At 50.5% G+C, this 20,851-nt stretch overlaps 1 protein-coding gene across 1 annotated transcript in view; it reads right to left on the bottom strand.

Annotated features, from left to right (window-relative positions):
• LOC111152666 (ADAM metallopeptidase with thrombospondin type 1 motif 17) overlaps positions 1-18,528 on the bottom strand; it is a 323,596-nt gene extending 305,068 nt beyond the window's left edge. Inside the window, exons 1-3 of the mRNA XM_022511219.1 lie at positions 18,450-18,528; positions 17,612-17,982; positions 6,714-6,879 (exon numbers count right to left, since the gene is read on the bottom strand). Coding sequence (XP_022366927.1) covers positions 6,714-6,879; positions 17,612-17,982; positions 18,450-18,528 — 616 coding nt within the window. The remainder of the gene's footprint in view (positions 1-6,713; positions 6,880-17,611; positions 17,983-18,449) is intronic.
• Between the last annotated feature and the right edge of the window lie 2,323 nt (positions 18,529-20,851).

Genomic DNA, 20,851 nt, shown 5'->3' with positions numbered 1-20,851 from the left:
TCTGGTGAAGCCAAAAGAAAGGAAGAGAAACAACAAAAATAAACAGAAGCAAAGAAAAAGCATGAGTATTGTCAACCAAAAACAAAACACAAGATGGTGGAAATAAATGTAATGATATCAGAAACAGCACAAATGTAAAAATATTAACATCGCCGGGACTCCTGGGTGGCTCAGTCGGTCAAGGCTATTCCTTTGGCTCAGGTCATGATCTCAGTGTCCTGGGATTGAGCCCCACGTCGGGTTCCCTGCTGAGCCAGGAGTCTGCTTGACTCCCACTCTCTCTCTCTCAAATATATAAATAAAATCTTAAAAAAAACAAAACAACAAAACACTAACATCACCAATGAAAGGACAGATATTCTCAAATTGGACATTTTTAAAAATTTGGATACATAACACTTTTAAGAAAATTATACAAAACATCATGATAGAGAAAGACTGAAAATAAAACTTAAGGAAAAGGAAACATCAGGCAAACATTGACCAAAATAAAAACTCTGGCAATATCAGGTACACATAGCTAGGAAGCCAGAAGTTTTACTAGGGATAAAAAAAATGGTCCATTACATGATAGTAAAAGGAATAACTCCCCAGGAATATGGCTCCTACACCTGAATACAGCAAACAATACTGTCTCATAACATAAAGTGAAAATTGACAGAACTGAAAGGTGAAATTGGCCAAACCACAATAGTTATGAGATTTTTAACATACCTCAAGTTAAAACAAATAAATCAAGCAAGTCAAAAATAGGAGTGATTTTGACATTACAAGTTTGAGTTAATGAACATATGTATAGAACATTGTTCACAACAATTAAAGAATATACATTCTTTTAATGTATGCATAAAGCATTTATTAATACAAAAAAATGCCTAAACTCTAAGCCGCAATGCAAACCTCAACCATTTCTGAAAAATCAGTATTATATGGAATGCAATATGGCCAATGAGCTTCTACTGGACCTAACCGTCCTGTAGAGAACAGCCACAAATCTGAACAAAATACAAAAATGCAGTGAACTGAAGACTGGAAGGTGAGCCAAGACAGGAAGACGCTGAGAGTGGAGGAGGGGTGGTGGGCGATCAAGACTAGGAAGAGAACAGCACAGGGGGCTGAAGGCAGGCCTCGTCACACTCTACGGGGGTAGCTTATACTCTAACAGAAGATCCGTAAGACAGAGAGCTTAGGGCAACAAAGTGATGAGGCGGGAACTGAGGACATGCTGGAAAGGCATTCCCCTAACTAAATTATAGTATGTTGTTGTAATCATTTTATTATTATTGCCGTTAATCCCTTTCTATGCCTCATATATAAATTAAACTTTATCATACATACATACGTATAAGAAAAAACACAGTAGATACAGGGTTTGTTACTATCCATGGTTTCAGACATCCAGTGAGCATCACAAATGTGTCTCTCAGGATGGTGGTTTCTTCCAGGGAGTAAGTTAGAGGGATGATATGGGATGGGGTCGGGGGGGACACTCGGTCATGTCCATAAATGCTTGTCTCTCAAAAAAGAAAAAAGTTCGGAAACAAATACAGTGTATCTTAACATTGGTTAAGTCTGAATGCTGGGCTTATGGACTTCTGGTTTTCCTTTTGTGCAAGTGGGTCGTTTTCGTTTTTGCCTTTGTTTTTTTGCCTGTTTTAAATATCTCAGAACTAAAAATAACATAAATCCACTACATTTGTTGACTTCTACATTGTCTGTGTCCCCCACCAAACCATAAGCTCCCCAGAGGCAGGGACTATGCTGTGTCAAGCTCACCCCAGTGTTCCCAGTCCCTGGTGGGGGAGGGTGGGTCAACAAATACTTAATGGCCAAATAAATGAAAAGGGAGGGGGAAAATGTAAGCATATGACCTTCCAGGGCAACTTCTGGTCTAGATAACACTAAGATTCCTTGATTTCATTTTAGATTTGTCCAAGAGTCAAGAATGGTGGATTCAAGAATAATGAGAGCTTTCAGCTCCCAGCTCAATGCCCTGTAGGGTTTATCTTTCTCTCCCACTGAATACAGAATGAAGGCATTTAAGTGGTCCCCTGAGGATGAAGAATGGGGGTACAAATAATAATTACAAGCACAGCAGCTGCCACCATAGCTAAAATTTGCTAGCGGCTAAGGGATAACTTGCACAGTATCACCTGTAACACTCACAAACACTAAGAGATAGATGACATTACTGAGCTGCAGATGATTAAACTAAGGGTCGGAGTGGCTCAGTCCTTTCCACTTTGTCTGAGGCTATGCAGCAATTTCAGTATTTATTAAGAAAAATATGTGAACAGATGACTGGCCAGCTATGACCTTTATTCTTATAGAAAGGGTCCCTTTGTACAGCCTGTTTCTAATTTCTCCTAAATTTGTTTTTACCTTTTAGATATTTGTGAGTGTTCTCAAAAACATGCCCCCCCCCCCCCCCCGGCCAATTCCACCATGGGGCTGGAAGGATCACATCATCCCTCATCTGTGTGTTCCTCAGCAATAACACTGAGAAGTGCACAGAAGGAAGACCGTGTGAGGACAAAGGGAGAAGGTGGCCATCTACAAACCAAGGAAAGAGACCTTGGGAGAAACCAACCCTACCAACATCTTGATCTTGGACTTCTGGCCTTCGGAATTGTAAGGAAATGAATGCCTACTGTTTAAGCCACCCAGGTTGTGGTACTTTGTTCTGGAAGCCCTAACAAACTACAACAGAGACACATGGATATCAAGGGACTCTTCTGGGGTCACACCCAAGGAAGACAGAGTCAAGCTTCTAGCACTGTTCTTTCTTTCTGCTGGAGTAATACTTAAAATAATGGTGGTCTGTTCTTTGTGTTAATATTTTTATCTGTCAATATTAAGAGATTAAGATGGAGAAACTCAAAGTAGCATGTTTAATTCCATTTATTTTGGGTTCTTCTACTAGCTGAGATGTAGAACAACATGGGAGACCATCACCACCACTGAAACAACAACAAAAAACACTGAATAAACTATGAAATCATTTCTTTTTAATCCACTGGAGACCTGAGGTCTCGATGAAGTTGGGAGTAAGAACTAAATCTCCGAGGTCCTGAGGGATTGAGCCCTTCGTAAGTGAGCAAAGACCAGCAGCCACAAGCATTCCCCATGGCACAGGCAGGATGAAGCAGCAGCAGACAGAGGATCTTGTGTTAGTCCGAGAGAACCAGCCAAGTCCTTATCAACTGTGTGAGCTGAGAGGATGGATTAGATCTGGAGCAGGGGTGCCCTGAATCTTCTCTACCAGACTTTTTCCAAGTATGGTGGCCTGCAGGATGCCGGGACAAGAACAGAGAGCAGAATGGTACCTCCACGGTGATGTGGGGACTGGGATCTAGGCTCTTCTGGTCCTGCCTCAAGACATGGGAAACCATTGGAGACCCGAAAGCAGGTAAAGTTCCAATCCAGATCAACCCGCCTCAACTCCCCATTAAAGAGGAGAGAGTTCATCTCCTGAGCCCTGCTGCCTCATTGTCACTACAAGAGAAGCCAGCTGAGGACAGGCTCTCAGAGAGAGAGGAAACAATTGCTGAGAAGCCCAGGCCGGCCAGGCCTACCTGAGGTCCAGCCTCCCACTCTGCTCCTCGGTTCCACGAGCCCGGGGCACCAATGTGCTGGGTGGTGACACCAGTCTGATGTCTGTCATTTCCAACCAAAGGAATCTTAATGGACGTAAAACACGAGTCCCGACCAATGACTTATTCCGGACCATATGTTTGTTAGGCAAACGACTGCATAAACTGGCAATATACAGTTTCTGAAGAGTTACGGCACCTTCTAAATCCTCATTACAATTCACTTTATAACACTACAAATGAGCCAAACAATACTACAAAATAACTACAGCGGTTTTCTAAAACAATCGTAAATGATGTCTACATAAAGTAGACATCAATGTCGTTGCAGGAACCGCTGCTGGATGGTGTATCTGTGTTTTAACAAACACACCGAAACACAGTAGGTTTCCTAACCTGACAGGGCCTTGTAGGAATGTTAATGTTCTGCCATCTACCTCGACCATCCCATGTTACACGTCCCATGATGGAAGACACAGAGATTGAAATTGTTACTAAAGCCTATGAAAATGGGGAGATTCTAAACTGAATCCAACCGGAGAAATTAAAATGAACATAGAAGACAGAAAGAAAGCTTTGAAGACTGAGAAATGTTTCAAAATAATCCAAAGCACCATTTTTGCTGCTGAGAATAACCCCCAAAACCTTCAAAAATTCATGCTGTGACCCAAAAAGAAAAAAGAAAAAAAAAGAAAAAGAAAGAAAGAAAGGAAGGAAGGCTCGCAGACTCCACATTTTTCATGCCAAGTTCCAATCTGGAACACTTTATGAATCATTTTATAAGGTCCTAAAAATAAGAAGCTATAAAGGTAATAGGATCAGCCTATCCTCTCCCTGGGAGCCCCAAGGCCTGCTAGAAATGCAACCTCAGTACTACCTACAAGAAGGCAGTGGGTCCTTCCAGGTGGCCTTGTCCCTGGGCTAGTCCCTTTGTCTGCCTAGAGAACAGGGTGGCTGACCACAGTTCAGCTCCCAGGTAAATGGAGCGCCTCATGGAGGAGGAAGAATTATCAGACTCTTCCTCACCTGCAAGGCCAGCTGGTTACTCCTAGGCCAGGTGCAAGGTTGGGGTAACATAAGATCCAAGGCAAAGCACAAGGACACCTAGGACCGCCATGTTCAGCCATAAAGAATATGTTCCCATAGGAAATCCTTGATGATTCATCTCATTTCTATTTCCAGGAAGCCAAAAATGTGTCTTGCTGGTTTCCCAGAGAATTATTTTCTCAACTTCTCAATGGAATTTCTAGATCCCCAGGAAGTCAACCCACCCTTGATAGGGCCTGACTGCTTTAATGACTAAACCTATTAGAAGGCCCAAGATCTTTCTCAACACAGGAATAAAATTTATGGAGTATGTCACCCAAAGCAAGAAGGACTAGAAGGAAATAGATACCCTTCTCCGGCGTCTGTGCTCCTACCCAGGACACAGTCTGCGCTGGCCTTACATCACTCTAGCACCGCAGAGCACAATGACATGAGAAGTGGGGGCAGCGAAGGGGAGAGGATTTTTTAAGCAAATTCAGAGATTTCTTACACAACTGCTCTTATTTTAACATAGTTTCTATCACATCCACCCCACCCAGGTTTTCTTCATTTAATTTCCTCCATTATAGGCTCAACACTCGATCAAAAGTGTGCCTTGACCACAGCCTCAGGGACAAAAATGCAAACCCGAGCACAATTTATCACGTTGTCAGCAATCCTGGGGGTCATGCATGCCCCTAAAGAGGATGGCGGGGGGTAATGAGACAAATATTCTACGATATCATCCACAAGCACCCTAGGTTTCCGATCCAGACCAGCAGTCAATGAGCGCCGGCTTGAATTGAGGTAAAAGTGAGAATAATATGTACTTGCCCTTGGACTTATTTGTGGGCCCCTGCCAGGTGGTTCTCACCTGAAAAACCCACTTCTGATGGCCCACCGGTGCTGTTACTCAAGTTTAATACCCCTTAGTGCAGTGGTTCTCAGCATCAGCTGAACCCTAGGAACACCTGGTGAGCTTTTAAATCACCAGATTCCCAGACCGTGCTCCAGACCAGTGAAAACAGCTCTCCAGGGGCAGGACCCCACTCGGGAGTAGTTGTTAAGCCTCTCCAACCCTGAGACCCACTGCCTTGGCCTCATCCCCCTACCTCTGAAACGACATATTCAGATTAAGCGAAAATGCACACAGATGTAGAATGACCAACAGTCATTCGAAGGCAGATTTAAAAACAAAACAAAACAAAACAAACAACTCTTTCACCAAGACTTTCAGGGGCCTGATGTTTAAAAGAACACCCCAACATCAGGCCCAGACATACAACCGACCAACTCCCCCAAGCCCCTGCTTCCAAGTCAAGAGCATGTTTTAGTCACTGGTCATTTCCTGCTGAGATCCACCTTCCCCTACTTTTGTAAGGGGACAGGAAGGAGCAGAGCCAAACTCTCATGTACGGTGGCATTCTCCATCCCTCGGAGTTCTTCGGGGGTTTCATAGATGGCCTGGATTCAGCAAAATCACCTCCACTATCTCCCTGCCAATGCAGACCAGCTAAAGAGGGCTGCTCCCTGGATGAGGTCGGGTCTACAGGCAACAACTGAGCTGGGCTGCAAGGCTTGCTCATACATCCGAAAGCTGTCCTAAAGGAGGGTCCGAGCACGGATGTATTTCTGAGGTCACTGGAATACCAAACAGAGACACTACTTTTTTTTTTTTATCCAGAGATTAAGTCTTTAAACTACAAAAGCACAACTTCCAAAGCTCAGCCGTGGGGTCCTATGCCCTCAGGCCGGGGAGGAAATGCCACCCATGAGCAGCCATTTATCCATCTTTATCAGGGGACACTCACAAGAAGACTGCTGGTGACACAGTGGTGACCATTTCTTTGACTGTGAGGTGTCCTTAAACACCTGACCTTGAGTCCACAGGTCGCTCGAATAGAGAGAGGAACAGAATATAAGAACCCTAATCCAGACAGAGAGGGGGAAGGCAGTGGCCTAAGGGGAGATAAACAAAACAGCTTCAAAATACAGGGGAATGTAGGTGGTTGCTCACGGGACTCGAGTGTGTCTGGGGATATGCAGTACTGCCGAATGGCATGTGTGGTCAAGCGTGCTGTTTCCCAGACTCACCTGTTAGAACCTGGCAGAGCTGCCCAGGACCGTGGGCGTCGGTGGAGGGGCTGGGTGCCGAGGACCATTTGCGCCTGACTAGATGCTCCCGTGTGCTGAGCGGGCCCTGGGAATTGTTGAGGGGCTGGATAAGCACCTGCTCCTGCCCAAGCTGGATGAGGCCAACCTGCCCAGAAAGAGGAAAACGGGACATGAAACACCCTCATTCACGCACACCCACAACCCCGACAACCCGAGGGCAGCCAGACCACCTGGCTATGGCCTGAGCCTCACGACTGGGCTTTTGCTTTACACGGTGCTCTGATTCACCGAACCCAAGAAGGAGCTTCTGTGGGCCTTGAAACATCCAACCCCATGGCTGTGTTGGGGAGAGGGGCATGGCGCGGGGTCAGGGGTGCAGAGATAACATCTAGCAGCACTGACTTCCCAGGTTCACTTTCAAAAAAACGTATTATTAGTAATAGAAAAAAACTTTCTTTTAAAAATTATTTTTAAAATCAGCCTCCAAAAGTCTACTTGATGAGGCAATGCCAAAGCTGTTGGGGATGAATGACAAGGACATCCTTAATGAGGGGAGGGGAAACGCATCTTATCCCTGGAGATATTAAGAATGAAAGACAATGGAGCCAGTCCTGTATCAATATCAACGTATCAATATATCAATAGATTTGTGGCAGGGGATTTATACATTCTTTCAGAACTTGTGGTGTTTAAGAGAAATCGACAGAGTCTACCCATTGGATGAGATTTGTGAACCTAATTTAAAGTCCATCACGGGCTTAGATTTGTGATTTTAAAATCTTAGTACGTTTAGAAGCGGTATTAGAATGTGTCAGAGAACTTAAGACCTCCCACGTTTAAACTTACTGGGTTTGTAGGGATCACTGAAATAACTTGCAAAGGGCTTCTCAGCCAACCAGAGAACTTGGAAAAGAAACTGACTATGTTACATTTCTCAACACAGTTTTAAAGGTTTCAAGGTTGTTAATCACCAAATTTACAAGAGGCGCCGAATATTATCCAAAGCTTCCTTGAAAAGGATTGCAAAAAACCTTCGAGATAAAGGGGATTAAGAGTATAGTTATCTAGAGGAGCCCGGGAAAATGTATGGAATTTTTGAATCATATTGTATGCCTGAAACTAATATAACACTGTTAATTATATTTCAATAAAGAGTTTAAAACACTTGCTAGATTAGAAATAGGACACAGGGGCACCTGGGTGGCTCAGTGGATTAAAGCCTCTGCCTTCGGCTCAGGTCATGATCAAGCCCCGCATCGGACTCTCTGCTCAGTGGAGAGCCTGCTTCCTCCTCTCTCTCTCTCTCTCTCTCTCTCTCTCTGCCTGCCTCTCTGCCTACATGTGATCTCTGTGTCAAATAAATAAATAAAATCTTAAAAAAAAAAAAAGAAATAGGACACAACTTGTAAATGGAAGGAAAAATTCAAGAACTAAGATTTTTCATTTGCTCCTTTAACAGAGTGAATCTTAATTCTAAAATACATTTATATGGTGCAGAGAACTCTTCCCAGCCCTTAGAACCAATGCTGACACATGAAACCGATTTGTGCTCCTTCCCTGGGATGCCTGCTGCTAGCTTCCCTTCTGAGGTGTCAACAAAGCAAGGTAAACCTCCAGCAAGGAACCCCACTGGGCACCAGGCTAGAGGACCTGAGTTTGCACGCTGGGCTGCGCGGCCCACGGTGCCTCCTCCAGGTGGATGCCCAGGACCATCCTAACTAAACAGAGTCCGCAGCTCGCAGGTCAGTCTTTGGCTGAAATGAGCATCATCTCTCCTCTCTCCCCACCCTGAGCCTCTTTTCTAAAGGCCACATCACATGGAAGCAGTGCTTCTCAAAGTCCACCACATGTGAAAACCACCTGGGCGTCTTGGGTAGGCCCCGAGAACGTGCATTTCCAACTAGCCCCCATGTGACCCAAACCTCTGCTCTCCAGCACAGCAAGGCCTCTGGTCTCTAGGACAGAGCTCGCTCAAGCCAAACGGCAGATCTCCTCAGCAGTTAGAGTGGATGTCTGGACACCAAACCTCTCCGAAAGTAAACCAGATCAACTCATGAGATCGCCTCCAAAACACAGGGGGAGTCCCCAAAACACAGGGTGAGAAGTTACTTCCGGCTCCTAGCAGATTTCAAGGTTTCCATTTCATTAGAACTTCTGCCAAGAACAACTCCGAGATTTTACTGCCCAAATAAAACTGTCTTGAAGTGGCATTGCATGACCCGCGGGAAAGCACGGCTTTCTTCCCTCTCCTTTGAAGTGAGGACGTAAATTTGCTCACGAAGATACTTTGGGGAGATGGAACGAGTGGAAGCAGAAGGTGGCCGGGTGGCAGGGGGGCGGGGCACGCAGAACCCCGCTGGGGCTGCACCTAAAGAAAGCCTCGGTACAGAACACACACCTCACCGCGGCGAACACTTCCATGGGTTACAATAAAGTTGGCAAGTGGGGCACAGCACGTGGGATGAGCCCCACATGGAAGGCGCCCCGTGCTCCCTGGAGGATATGCACAACTTGAACTCTGCCTCAGATGCTCTCGCTTTGGCAGGTCACGAGCCCCCTTGGGTCTATCCCTTTCAAAGCCAGGTACTCGTTCGGTCCAGTGCTCGCCTTCATAAGCGACGGTGTAAAAGGCCAGGGAATGGGTAACTCTCGTGCAGTGTGACACAGGGCCATGGCACACAGGTGCACACACCCAAGCCACCAGCAGAAGTAGCCCCTTCGCTGTAGCAGGTCTTGTTTGCAGTGACCCGCACGCTGGTTTCCACCCCTTTGGGGAGGACAGTGGTAACAATGGTAAGATGATCACGTGGACGGACAGTCTGGACTCTACCTGGCAGCTCTTAGCTCCCTGGGACCCGGCTTACAAGCGGGCATGGCCAGGACTAGCATCGGGAGCAAAGTCGCCCGGCACAGCCCTGGGGGAGCCAGAGCAAGGAAGGACTTTGCCCCGCCCCTCCCTCCCCCAGTCTCAGGCTGTCCCAAGACTCCCTGACATGTCTCTTCATGCTCATCCTGTCATCACATTACCAATGATAAAATGTGCTGCTGAAAAGTGCCACTTGTGCCCCCTACACACACACCATCTAGCCCCAGGGCAAACACTCGCCAGCCCTCCTTATCCTTCCCCCACTTTCCCTCTTCCTCCTCCCTGCCCGCTGCATTATGGGGCATTTGCCACCACCTGACCGTTTGTTCCTTTGAGACAGGAACACAATTAGCTCTCATTTTTTCCAGTATCCGCCACAGAAGTTACTCAGGAAAATGCAAACAGAGTAAAAGAGAATGGATTGGAATGCAATGGAATGGACTGGACCAGCAGGGCGTTTCTGCAATCCCCTTTACTCACAGGCTCTCATCCCTGGCTATGCAGGGGAGCCATCTGGGAAACTCCTGATGCCCAGGCCTCACTCTGGGCCAACTGAACCAGAATCTGTCAGGAGTTGGGGGGAAGGGAGCAGGGACTCAGGCCCTGGTACTAAGAGCTCGCCAGGAGATCTCAAAGTGCAGTCAGGGTTGAGAAGCACCCTGCTAGCTTTTAGCTAGGTGCCGGAGACACTGGCCACCTTCTGCCTTGACTGAGATGTCTGAAGGTAGCCTGGGTTTGAACTAGACCTTCCTCTGACCCTGGGGCTCTGCCCTGGCCCGGCTTCCAGCCCCCAGCTGCCCGGTGGCCCCAGAAGCTGGGCGGGGCTACTTGGACTTGCATTCATCCCCTGGTCACCACTTATGCTGAGAAATGAGACCCGGGATGTCTTCCCAAGGCCTCCGTGTCATACCAAGGACAGCGAGCGACAGCAGCAATGAGCCTGAGGTTGCCGGAGATGAAAGGGGCCTGCAGACTTCATCCAAAGACGCAGGGCTGTAAGGGAATGCCCGCGGTAGACAGAGCTAGGGGCCCAGGGGTTTGAAAGGGCGCAGTCATCCTCCAGAAGTGGTGCTCTTAAAAGAGAAGTCAGCAGTTCGCTAAGATGCACAGTATCCTCCCAAAGCAATGTGCGTCCAATAAAATGCATCAGGCTGTAACAGTTCTGAGTGGCTCCCTGGCGATTCTCTTTGTTCTGGGGGATGGTCTGAAGTGTTTCTGTGCTGCCTTAGGAGAGCGTTACCAATCAGGTGGTGTTAACTCCGGCCCGGGCTCCGAAGCGCGATAAGCCCTCCTGGCTGCGTGCAAAATGCATGAAGGACATAGGGACTTTTCTCACCTGCGGACGTCAGCACGAATTCTCAGCAGAATGGAGCAAATGCTTTTAAAATAATGTAAAAAATACACGTATAGTCTCTGTCCTGCGGAGGCTCCGGGACTGAAGGGCACACCTGAGGGGACACCGCCACATGACTGTCCACCTCGCTGGGACTTCAGGGCCCAGGGAACACTCTGAGTCCCTTCTTCAGAAAGCTGTGGCTCCTTGGTTAGCCAGCATGACGGGGGGGGTCTTCTCCCCATTGACAGGTTAGCGTGGGTGGTTCCAGAGTACAGAACAAATGGGGTTGTTAGTCTGCTTTCTGCGTGAGCCAAGTCTTCTTCCAAGAAGGAAAAACAATCCTGTGATGACAGGCCCTCCTGCACCTGCCTCCGCCTTTCTGGGGGGCCTCAGCGGAGCTCCTGTGGCAGGAGCATGCCCAACCCCACAAAGGCAAGAAGGGCTTCCCAGCCTCCGTGCCGAGTCCCACTGCCCCCGTCCTGGAGTGCCACCCAGAACCCCCTTCAAAGGTCAGCTGCTGTCTCTGCAAATGTCAGGTACCTAAACAGATTCCTGGTCTTCTTTCCAAAGCCAGCCTCCGCCCCCATAACATGGACCAGTCACCGCCGTCTTCTTTTCCTTCAGATTCTCTCTTGCATAGACGCCTTGCTTCCCACTTCCACAACCCAAGACTTGAGGCTCGTCACCTCGTGCTTGCAGGCACCCTCCTCCTCCAGTGCCCCCCACAATGTTATCACTAGCCCCCCCCAAGTCAAAGGCCAGAAATGCTCCTCATTGCCTTGAGCCCAGTGATCCTCATGACGTGGTCCCCAGCCCGCAGCAGCACCTGGGAACCTGTTAGGATTCCAAGCTCCAGGCCCACCCAGACTGGCTCAGGAACTCTGGAGATGGGGCCCAGCAATGAGAGTAAGGAATCCTCCCAGGAACAGAGCTGAGAACCACTACCCTACAATAAATCTGAAATGCCTTAGGTTGGTCCCCAACCTCAGGAGGCCACCAACCAATTAGATGGCTCACTTCATCCCCATGCTTGTCTGTTCAGTTCTTCTCCTACCATCTCCTAAGATAACCATCTCCACTCCCACCCCCATCGCGTAGCCACCTCGTGGACCCCGATCTAGGGAAGAACTTGGCCTTGGAGGCTCTGCCGTCATTCCTTCCTCTTAGAACGGGAGGCCCACCTGCTTCTGCTCTAATCCTCTCCCCAAAGACCCCACCCCACCCCAGCGCCACCACTGCTCTACCCCTCGGCTACCCTGTAAGCTCCAGTGTAGGCTCCTTCCGAGACAGGCCCCATGTTATACTCCTGAGGTTTGTTGTAAACCCACCAGAACCCACCTGTCCTACCCAGGGCAGGTGTGTGATAATGATCTGTTTGTTTAGTCAACAGTGTTGACTGACTGGTTGGTTTATAACTGGAAAAGTCTGGGCCCCAGAGGGCAATGGAAGAAACATGTTTTTAATGCCTTATTGGGCCAGGCTCATCCTAAATGATTTCACAGACTTTATCTTACTCCATTCTATCAACAGCCGCATGAGGCTGATGTTATTTACTCTTCCTGGGGCTGCAGACGGGACCGTGCAGGGGAGGTGGCTCCCTTGGGATCACAGCCCCAAGCACCCGTGAAGCCTCATTTCCTAAAGACCGAGAACGTGACCGTGCATCTGCGTGCAGAGGCGGGCATAGGGAAAGGATCAGCGGTGACCGTGCGTGGCTCCCTCCGACGTAGCAGCTGCAGAACCATCCCCCATTGCACGCGTCCACACCCGGGCAGCTGCGACATTTCGAAGCTCAGCAAATAAACCCCCAGAATGCAATCAGTCTAAGACGTCTTTGGTTTATCATCCCATCTTGTGCTTTTTTCTTTTTTTACGATGTTGCCAACTACATACAAGTTCAGATGCGGAAATCTAGTTTGGGACTGTAGGTAGGACTGGGGAGCACGCATGGCCACCACGATGCCCGTGAGCAGTGGGGGCAGAGAGTCACTGTGAGGCTGCAAGCACATCCTTCCAGAGGAAGAGGGGCAATACCTTAGAATTCTCCCATCCGGGGTCTTCCCCTCAAATCCTCCACACCTCCCAACTTCACACTATCTTTTCCCTCTTTTCCTTAACATCCTTAATACCCACTCAACTGTTTCTTTTTATGAGGCTTTAAAAAACATGTGTGCAGGGTGCCTGGGTGGCTCAGTTGGTTAAGTGTCTGCCTTCGGCTCAGGTCACGATCCTGGAGTCCCAGGATCAAGTCCACGTTGGGCTCCCTGCTCAGCGGGGAGTCTGCTCCTCGCTCTGACCCTCCCCCCGCCATGCTCTCTCTCTCTCAAATAAATAAAATCTTAAAAAAAAAAAAAAAAAGTGTGTGCATTTTCCAAATACATTTACACTGCAAGCAATGAGTTCTTCGGTAATAATTAGTGATGACTCTCTTAGGACTCTGTGCCTTCACCACACTGGCACCAATATGATGATGTAGGACACTGTGGTTTGGTCTACATGCTGCCTTCCAAATCATCTCCATACCGTACTATTACTGCCCTAGAGGATTCCTGTCTGGCCGTGTGCAGCAAGGGATGCTGTATTAAAAAGCTAAGTGAGGGGCGCCTGGGTGGCTCAATGAGTTAAGGCCTCTGCCTTCAGCTCAGGTCATGGTCCCAGGGTCCTGGGATCGAGCCCCGCATTGGGCTCTCTGCTCAGTGGGGAGCCCGCTTCCCTTCCTCTCTCTCTCTCTCTGCCTGCCTCTGCCTACTTGTGATCTCTGTCTGTCAAATAAATAAATAAAAATCTTTAAAAAAAAAAAAAAAAAGCTAAGTGATTTTATAATCAATCAAACGGGTGTGATCATTCCAAAGGAAGAGATGGCAACTTCCCAAACCTGTCCCCTTCATCAGAGGAGTCATGGAAAAGCAGTCTGCCCTCTTAATTATGGAGCTCCCCAAAACTGCCAGGCCACCTGCTCACTGACTGACCCTTGCCCCACTCTGTTCCCATAAGCCTACCCCCACGGAACAGAGACGAGCATTCTTGCAAAGCCCCTGAGTAGACCACAAATGATGTGCCACCAAAGTGGCCCCCTGTGCTTCAGTCGAGCTGATCAGCCAGAGCCAGGTTGGGCTGGACCATCAGCTCAACCCCAGGGGCCACCGGAATGACAGATCCCACAGAGCATGGCTGTGACTCCAGGGAAAGCCTGCCAAGAACATCTCTGACCTTGTCTCTCTCTCTCTCTCTGGGGTGGCTTGGCAAAGACGTACGGCTTTTTCAAGTTCCACGGACCAGGGCTCCCAGGTGTCCTGTCTGATCTCAACATTTCTCTCGTTGCTGGCCTCAGCAGGCCACAGCCTCGGCCCAGAAGGGAGGGACAGAGTCAGGTTGGAGGACCCTCTGGAGCCTACATTCATTAAGGAAGATCGGCTACAGCTTAGCAGACCAACCCCACGGCCAGGGGCCTCCCCCACTCTCTGTCCTCATGTGTGGGGATGGAAAACAGCCCCTTCATTCGCTCATTTCAGGCTTTTTCAGACCCTGACACTCAGTCTATCACTTAAAATTCCTATGCTGCCCGCTCAGGTGAAGTTTAACCTGATCCCAATTCTGCTAGCCTTCTGGGCGCTGGCCCCATTCACAGGAAGCAGCTGATCCAAACTTGCACAAATTCTCTGGGGGTGGAAATACCTGCCTCACATACCCAAAGTTCATTGCTTTGAAATTGTACGGTTGTAGAAACTCTTCCAAAAACTTAGGTAATGTCTAAGGGCTCCCTGAGACGTAAATAAAACGAAGAAGCATAAACAGAAAACAATTATTACTTGCACCTAGGGTCTCCGAAGAGCCAAGAAGTGCAGTTTGCTCAGCTTTTCAAGATAAGTGAGGGAGAACACCACCGGCCCACGCCTCTGCCCATAGTCCAAAGCAGAAGAGGCGAAATGCAACACGAGATTTACGCTTCATGCCCCATAAACGAGTAATGATCTACTCTAATTATGCATCTGCTTTAAACAGATACCAAACCTCTTTGGAGACAGCACAGACGCCACGCAACTGGGAACAGAGCCCACATTCCCCTGCACCGTACACTCGCCGCTAAGTCATTCGGGGGATATTTGATGCATCAGGATTTAATTGCTACTCAACATCGAAATAAAGTTTTATTGAGTATAGCCATGCCCATCTGTTTATTTATCATCTACGGCATTTCTGCACTAAAAGGACGGCGTGGACTTAACCGTGACGGGGACCATATGGCCCATAAGGCCTAAAATATTTCACTGTCTGGTCCTTTCCAGCAAAAGTTTGCCAGCCCCAGGCTCTACATGACCTTTAGATCCAAGGTGGCTTTGGAATGCTCCCATCTATGGACATCAAAAATCTCCTACTTGCTATGGCTCCTCTCCCACACTTTGCGGTTGAGGCTGTCCTCAGAGACACACAACACACATGCCCATTCCACTTCCCGAGGCAGTAACTGACACATTACCACCCACCTGAACCGTCTCGAACACATTCGAGAACCAAAATCCAAGCGAGGTAAAGGGCCCTGCAAACTTGTCTAGCGTGAGATCCCGTTGCTTTCCCACAGGGCCCAAGACTACCTTGCGACGAAAAGGGCCGCCCCGAGTCACTTCCTCCCTGCCTTCGGCCCTTCCTCTGCAGAGGGCACTTAGGAGGAAGTGTCCGACGTTTTGCTCACACGAACAGGATGAACACGGCAGACTAAACACCAGAAGTGTCTGCTGCTGCAGGAATTTCAGAATCTAAAGTCTTAGAGGTCCACCCGCAGCTGGTACACACTGAACGCAGACTCTTGGCGGGGTTCTTTTATCTAAAGCACAGCGCCCTCACATGGTGCCGAAGGGAAGCACAGTCTTTCCGAACGCGGGAGGACTGAGGGGAACCTTCGCACAGCGCGCACAGCTGGGATGCCATCTGTGAGAGGGCCCCGCGTTCAATTCGGTGAGGATTTGGAATCAATGTTATCCAGATTTCCACCCTCAGCTCCTTCACAGATAGCTGCTCCTCGCTGGAAACTTTACACCGAGAAGTGTAAACTCTGACCTCTACAGAAACTCACCAAACCGCAGCAAATGGGATTCAGATGTTTCCATGTACAGTACAGTGATGTGACCTAGACTTTAAACACTTTGGCAAAAACAGGAAAAATGATGTGGGCCTTCCAGTCCCTCCCAGAACATGATACAGCCTTGACCCGAGTCCTACGGTGATCTGAGCCTTTCTCACTCCTCCTTAAGCCTCTTCACCCGCAGCCCACATTCTCTGCCCCTGTTCCACATTAGCTCCTAACAGGCTGCCTGCACGGTCCATTTTCCTTGTTTAACCGAAGACGCCAATTTCTTCCAGCCCAGCAAAAGTAGATCACATTCTGATCAGGACTCAGAAAAAATCCTGCAAGGAGAGCTAATGAAAGCCTGGGAAATCCTAGGAAATGACCCCCCCAAGATCCTCTGCAGAGCTGGGAGGAAAGCAGAAGTCTTACATAAAGACTTGGACCCCCAGGCTCTCTAGCTCTGTGGCAGATTCTCTAGGACTGGTCGCATACTATGTGGGTAAGGGCTAGAGAATTCTAGACGGCGGAGCAAGATAAGGTGGAGGTGGAGGAAGCAGTTTTCTTCTGCCAGGGAAGAACAGACACAAAAGAGTATCAGAAGCCGCTCTCCCAGAGGCCAGTCATGACAGAAGGTAAGAAACAACCCGGGTGTCTCACGCTCTGAGCCATACCAGGCTCTGTTGGGGGCAGCCCATCTGCCAGCCATGTGCGCTCCCAGGGGGCAAGATGGAGAAGCTGAGAAGCATGCGGCTGGGCACCGGTGTACAGGGATCGAGTGTGAGCATAAGCAGGGCAGGGGTGCACAAGAACGTCCCCTGCCCCTCCGAGCACTGCACAGGTACTTCTAATGTGGCAGGGCAAGGTCGCCGGGGGTGGGGTAGCTATTGCCCCAGCAAGGGAGCTTCTGGGGACAGGAACAGGGCCTTATCACCAATGTAAGCACCCCCGAGACCTGGCTGAAGGTGGCTGCCAGACACATACCTGCCCGTGGTATAAAGGAACAAAGGGTCCAACACCCATTCTCTTGGTTCTCACGTTCAACTAAGAAGAGGTTAGTAGCTTGTCGGGGACCCCATCAAACTTTCCTTTTCCGGGTACAGAAAGACTCAAGAGGGACAGCAGGGAGGTGAATGCTTACTACCCTACCCCCCATATCCAAGAACAGATGAGATACACACCTAGAGGTGTTACCCGTGACACACACACATACACACCCGTGCAGATACAAGTAAATATGAGAGAAGTGCGCCTCTCCGTCTAGGGGCCTGACAAGGTTTCCTCCCCGCCGGACCTGTGCTCCCCTGGGCGGACTGCTGCGTATCCTTCTGGGCAACCCCAGAACTGCACAGACCCCGTGTACTTCAGAGCTTCCGCACAGCCAGTGGCAGGCACTGGACAGTCCGCTGCTTCCCCTCTCACCGTCTTTGCTCAGAGACACTCCGGAAGGTCCGGGCGGGAAGAGGGGAGGCTCCCTCCGGACGGCGGGAGAGCAACCCTGGAGGCTGAACTTCCCGCCCAGAAACCGCCACCCCCAGCCCAACCTGCCCTGGGGACCACCCCCGGCGCGGCGACATTTCGACGGGCAGAACCGGAGGGGGCGCGGGCAGTACCAGGCCGCCGCCGGCGCCGCAGGCGCTGAGCGAGACGAGGGAACCGGGGTGGCCGAGCACGCGGCCTGAGTAGAAGCACAGCTCGGCGGGCCGTCCGCGGCGCCCGGCCGCTCCCGCCTCCTCCACCTCGAAGCCGCGGGACAGGAACCGCAGGTCGTGGCGAAGCTGCAGGTACAGGTCGCGCCCGAAGGCCGGCAGGTGCAGCAGCAAGGCGCGCTCGCCCGGCCGGACGCGCGAGGCGGCTAGGGGCGTGCGGGGGCGCCGGCGCTTTCGGGGCCCGGGGGCGCCGGGCAGCGGCGGCAGGTGCACGTCGTCGGGACGCACCCGCCGCGGCAGCACCACCTCCACGTCGGCCGCCGCGTCGCCGACAGCTGCGGGGAGAGAGGAGACGTGTCAGCTCGGCGGGGCCCGCCCGGCCGCCCGCCCTCCCTCCGGCCGCCCGCCGCGCACCGGGTCCAGCGCCGGGACAACGCGGCCCCGAGCGGGCGCTCCCTTCCTTCCCCGCGCCGCGGCACCTCGGTGCCGGCCAGAGCCTCCGCCCGGGATCCGCGCCACCGGGAGAAGGGCTCCAGCGCGGCCGCCCGAGCACCTCCGGGGACGGCGGCGCGGCATGGGCGCCGGGAGACCCGGCGGCGGCGTGGCCGCCCGGGAGCCGCCTGGAGCCGGGTCGTCCGGCCGCGGCCCGCAGCTCCTCGGCCCCGAGCGTTGTCAGCGCTCCGCCGCCGGCCCCGGGCTTGCAGGCAGGCGGGGGCCGCCAGGACGCCTCGGGATGGCAGGATGAAGGTGGTGGCCGCGAGAGGCACGGGCGAGGAAGGGGCGGTGGGCGAGGGAGCGCTACCTGTGCCCGGGTCGAGTCCCCAAACCAGCAGCAGCAGCAAGGGCAGGACGAGAGGAGGCAGCAGGGCGCCGTCACACATGGTACTTGGGAGGAGCAGCCCCCCGGACGGTCGTGGCGGAGCAGGAGCACGCGAGGCGGCGGCGCCAGCCGGAGTGAAGCCCTCCAGCCTTTGGAAAAAGTAATTAGCGCTGCGGACAAACCCAACGTGGTAAATCCCAAGCCCCTCCTTCTCTTCGGAAAGCAGGCGGCGATTGGGCTCTCGCTTTCCCCTGCCCCGCCTCCTCATTCTCCATTGGCTAGGACGGGTCTAAACCAGGATGCGTAGTTAGGTTGTAAGCACTTTCTTACACGTGGTTTCTGGGCAGTGGCGGGGGCGGGACACCAGGTGGCGCCATGGAGACCCTGGAGCTGCGCTACCGCGGAGGCCCTATGAGGACACCTGACTGGTCTTCAGAGTTTGTGCTCCTTGTCACACTCCTCTCTGACCCTGCTGCCCAGCATCCCAAGAAGAGAGGCCAGAAATCGTCCTGGACAACCGGTTTCATTCTTAAAAGCATGTTCTCTCTACGTCTACAGTAAAACTAGTTTGGGTTGTTTGTGGCTGGACATTTTCTGGCACACCTGAGTTTGCACCTGAGGGCTGCGTACAACGCAGCAGCGTTTAGGCAAAGTCTTCGCACCTCCTGCCGCCTTTATCCTCACAGAAACCAGCAGTACAAGCGTGACCACACCCTCTTACAGACTGAGAAACTGAGGGAGAGAGAGCTGAAGGAGCTTGCTAGTTACTGGGGTGAGTTTCTATCAAAACAGGAGCTAGAAGTGGTCCTAACTTCCAGCCCAGTGCTGCTTAGGACAAACAGCAAGAAAGAGGCTCCAAGGGCAGGCAGATTTTTTGGTGGGGGGGTGGTGCTCTAGGAAACTCATACAAGGTGGCAAAGCCTAGACTTCCAGTTGAGTTCATTCTTTTCCCACAAGAATATAACTGAAGTTTGCAAGAAAGATGATTCTTTTAGCTTCGTGAGGAGCATCTTGTAGAAAACAAAACAGAATTAACCGAAGCGTAACCGTTCTTGGGTCTCTCCCTCTCCCTTCCTTGTACTGTTTTCTGTTTCTGTTTTCTCATAGCAGAGAGGTTACCACGCTCCTACTGGACTCTGCTTGAAGCCTTTCAGAATCTAAAATATATCACAGGATTCTGCGTCAGCAGAAGGAATCCAGAGGTGAAAACTGTCCAGCTTCCAGGACATTTCGTTAACCCTGGGTGTGGACTGTATCACTGGTTCTCAATAAAGCCTCCTTCTTTTACTACAGCAAACTTGCTGCTCTGGGGGTCCTCCAGAGTGTGTCTGATAGAATTTTCTTCTGCTCTGTCTACCCCTGCCCTCCACAGGGGCTGGCATCTGTCATGCACTGCTCTGGGTACTGCCACTTGCTGCTGGGTACCACACACATCCAAAAAAGCCTTGGTGCGTTTCCCTTCCTCCTTGACAGCAGCGTCAGCCAAATGCTGATGGCACAAGAAATCATGGAGAGCTTCGTGGGGCAGCTTTGTTAGCAAAAGAGCCACCTCACAGACCTGCCCCCCCGAAAGCCAGGGAGCACCAGCCACTCTGCTTCGCATGGTTTAAAGTCATCCTTGTCAACGTATCAGATGATGCCCTGATGCACAAGTCCAAAGGACCATGCAGACTGAAGCAACAGCAAGATACTGTCGCATCCCCCAGACTGTCCAAAACGGAAGTGCGAGGAAATATCAAGCATTGGAGAGAACACTCTCCTGCCCCTGGGTGGGAGTGCAGACTGGCATGGCCACTTTGAAGAACAATCGGGCAAACTGTGATCAAATCCAAAATGTACACGCTCTAAAACTCTGTGATCCCACTTCTGGTTAACGATCACAGAGAAACACGGGCGCACATTACAGAATGTTGACCCCAGGGCCTTGTTAAGAGCAGACATACTGGGGCGCCTGGGTGGCTCAGTGGGTTAATGCCTCCACCCTTTGGCTCAGGTCGATCCCAGGGTCCTGGGGTCGAGCCCCACATTGGGCTCTCTGCTCGCCAGGGAGCCTGCTTCCCCATCTCTCTCTCTGCCTGCCTCTCTGCCTACTTGTAATCTCTGTCAAATAAATAAATAAAAATCTTAAAAAAAAAAAAAGAGCAGACATACTGAAAACCTGAATGTCTATCATTAGATAAATGGCAGCTAGAAAACAAGGCATCGTTTCAATGCAGTAAGTTCATATTTACACCACAGAAGGAACTCCAAGACTGGTTGTCATTTTTTTTAATCAAATTGAGGAAGAATGCACATGATAATACTTCCATAAATGCACACAGTATTAAATCATTTGTATGGTAAAATCCTAAGGAAAAGCCTGGAAGGATACACACCGAACTTTT

This window comes from Enhydra lutris, unplaced genomic scaffold, assembly GCF_002288905.1.
Source record: "Enhydra lutris kenyoni isolate GAN:26980312 unplaced genomic scaffold, ASM228890v2 scaffoldscaffold29, whole genome shotgun sequence".
NCBI classification, from domain to species: Eukaryota; Metazoa; Chordata; class Mammalia; order Carnivora; family Mustelidae; genus Enhydra; species Enhydra lutris.
Note: the sequence above shows the minus strand (reverse complement) of the source record. Positions and strands in the feature narration are given on the sequence as shown.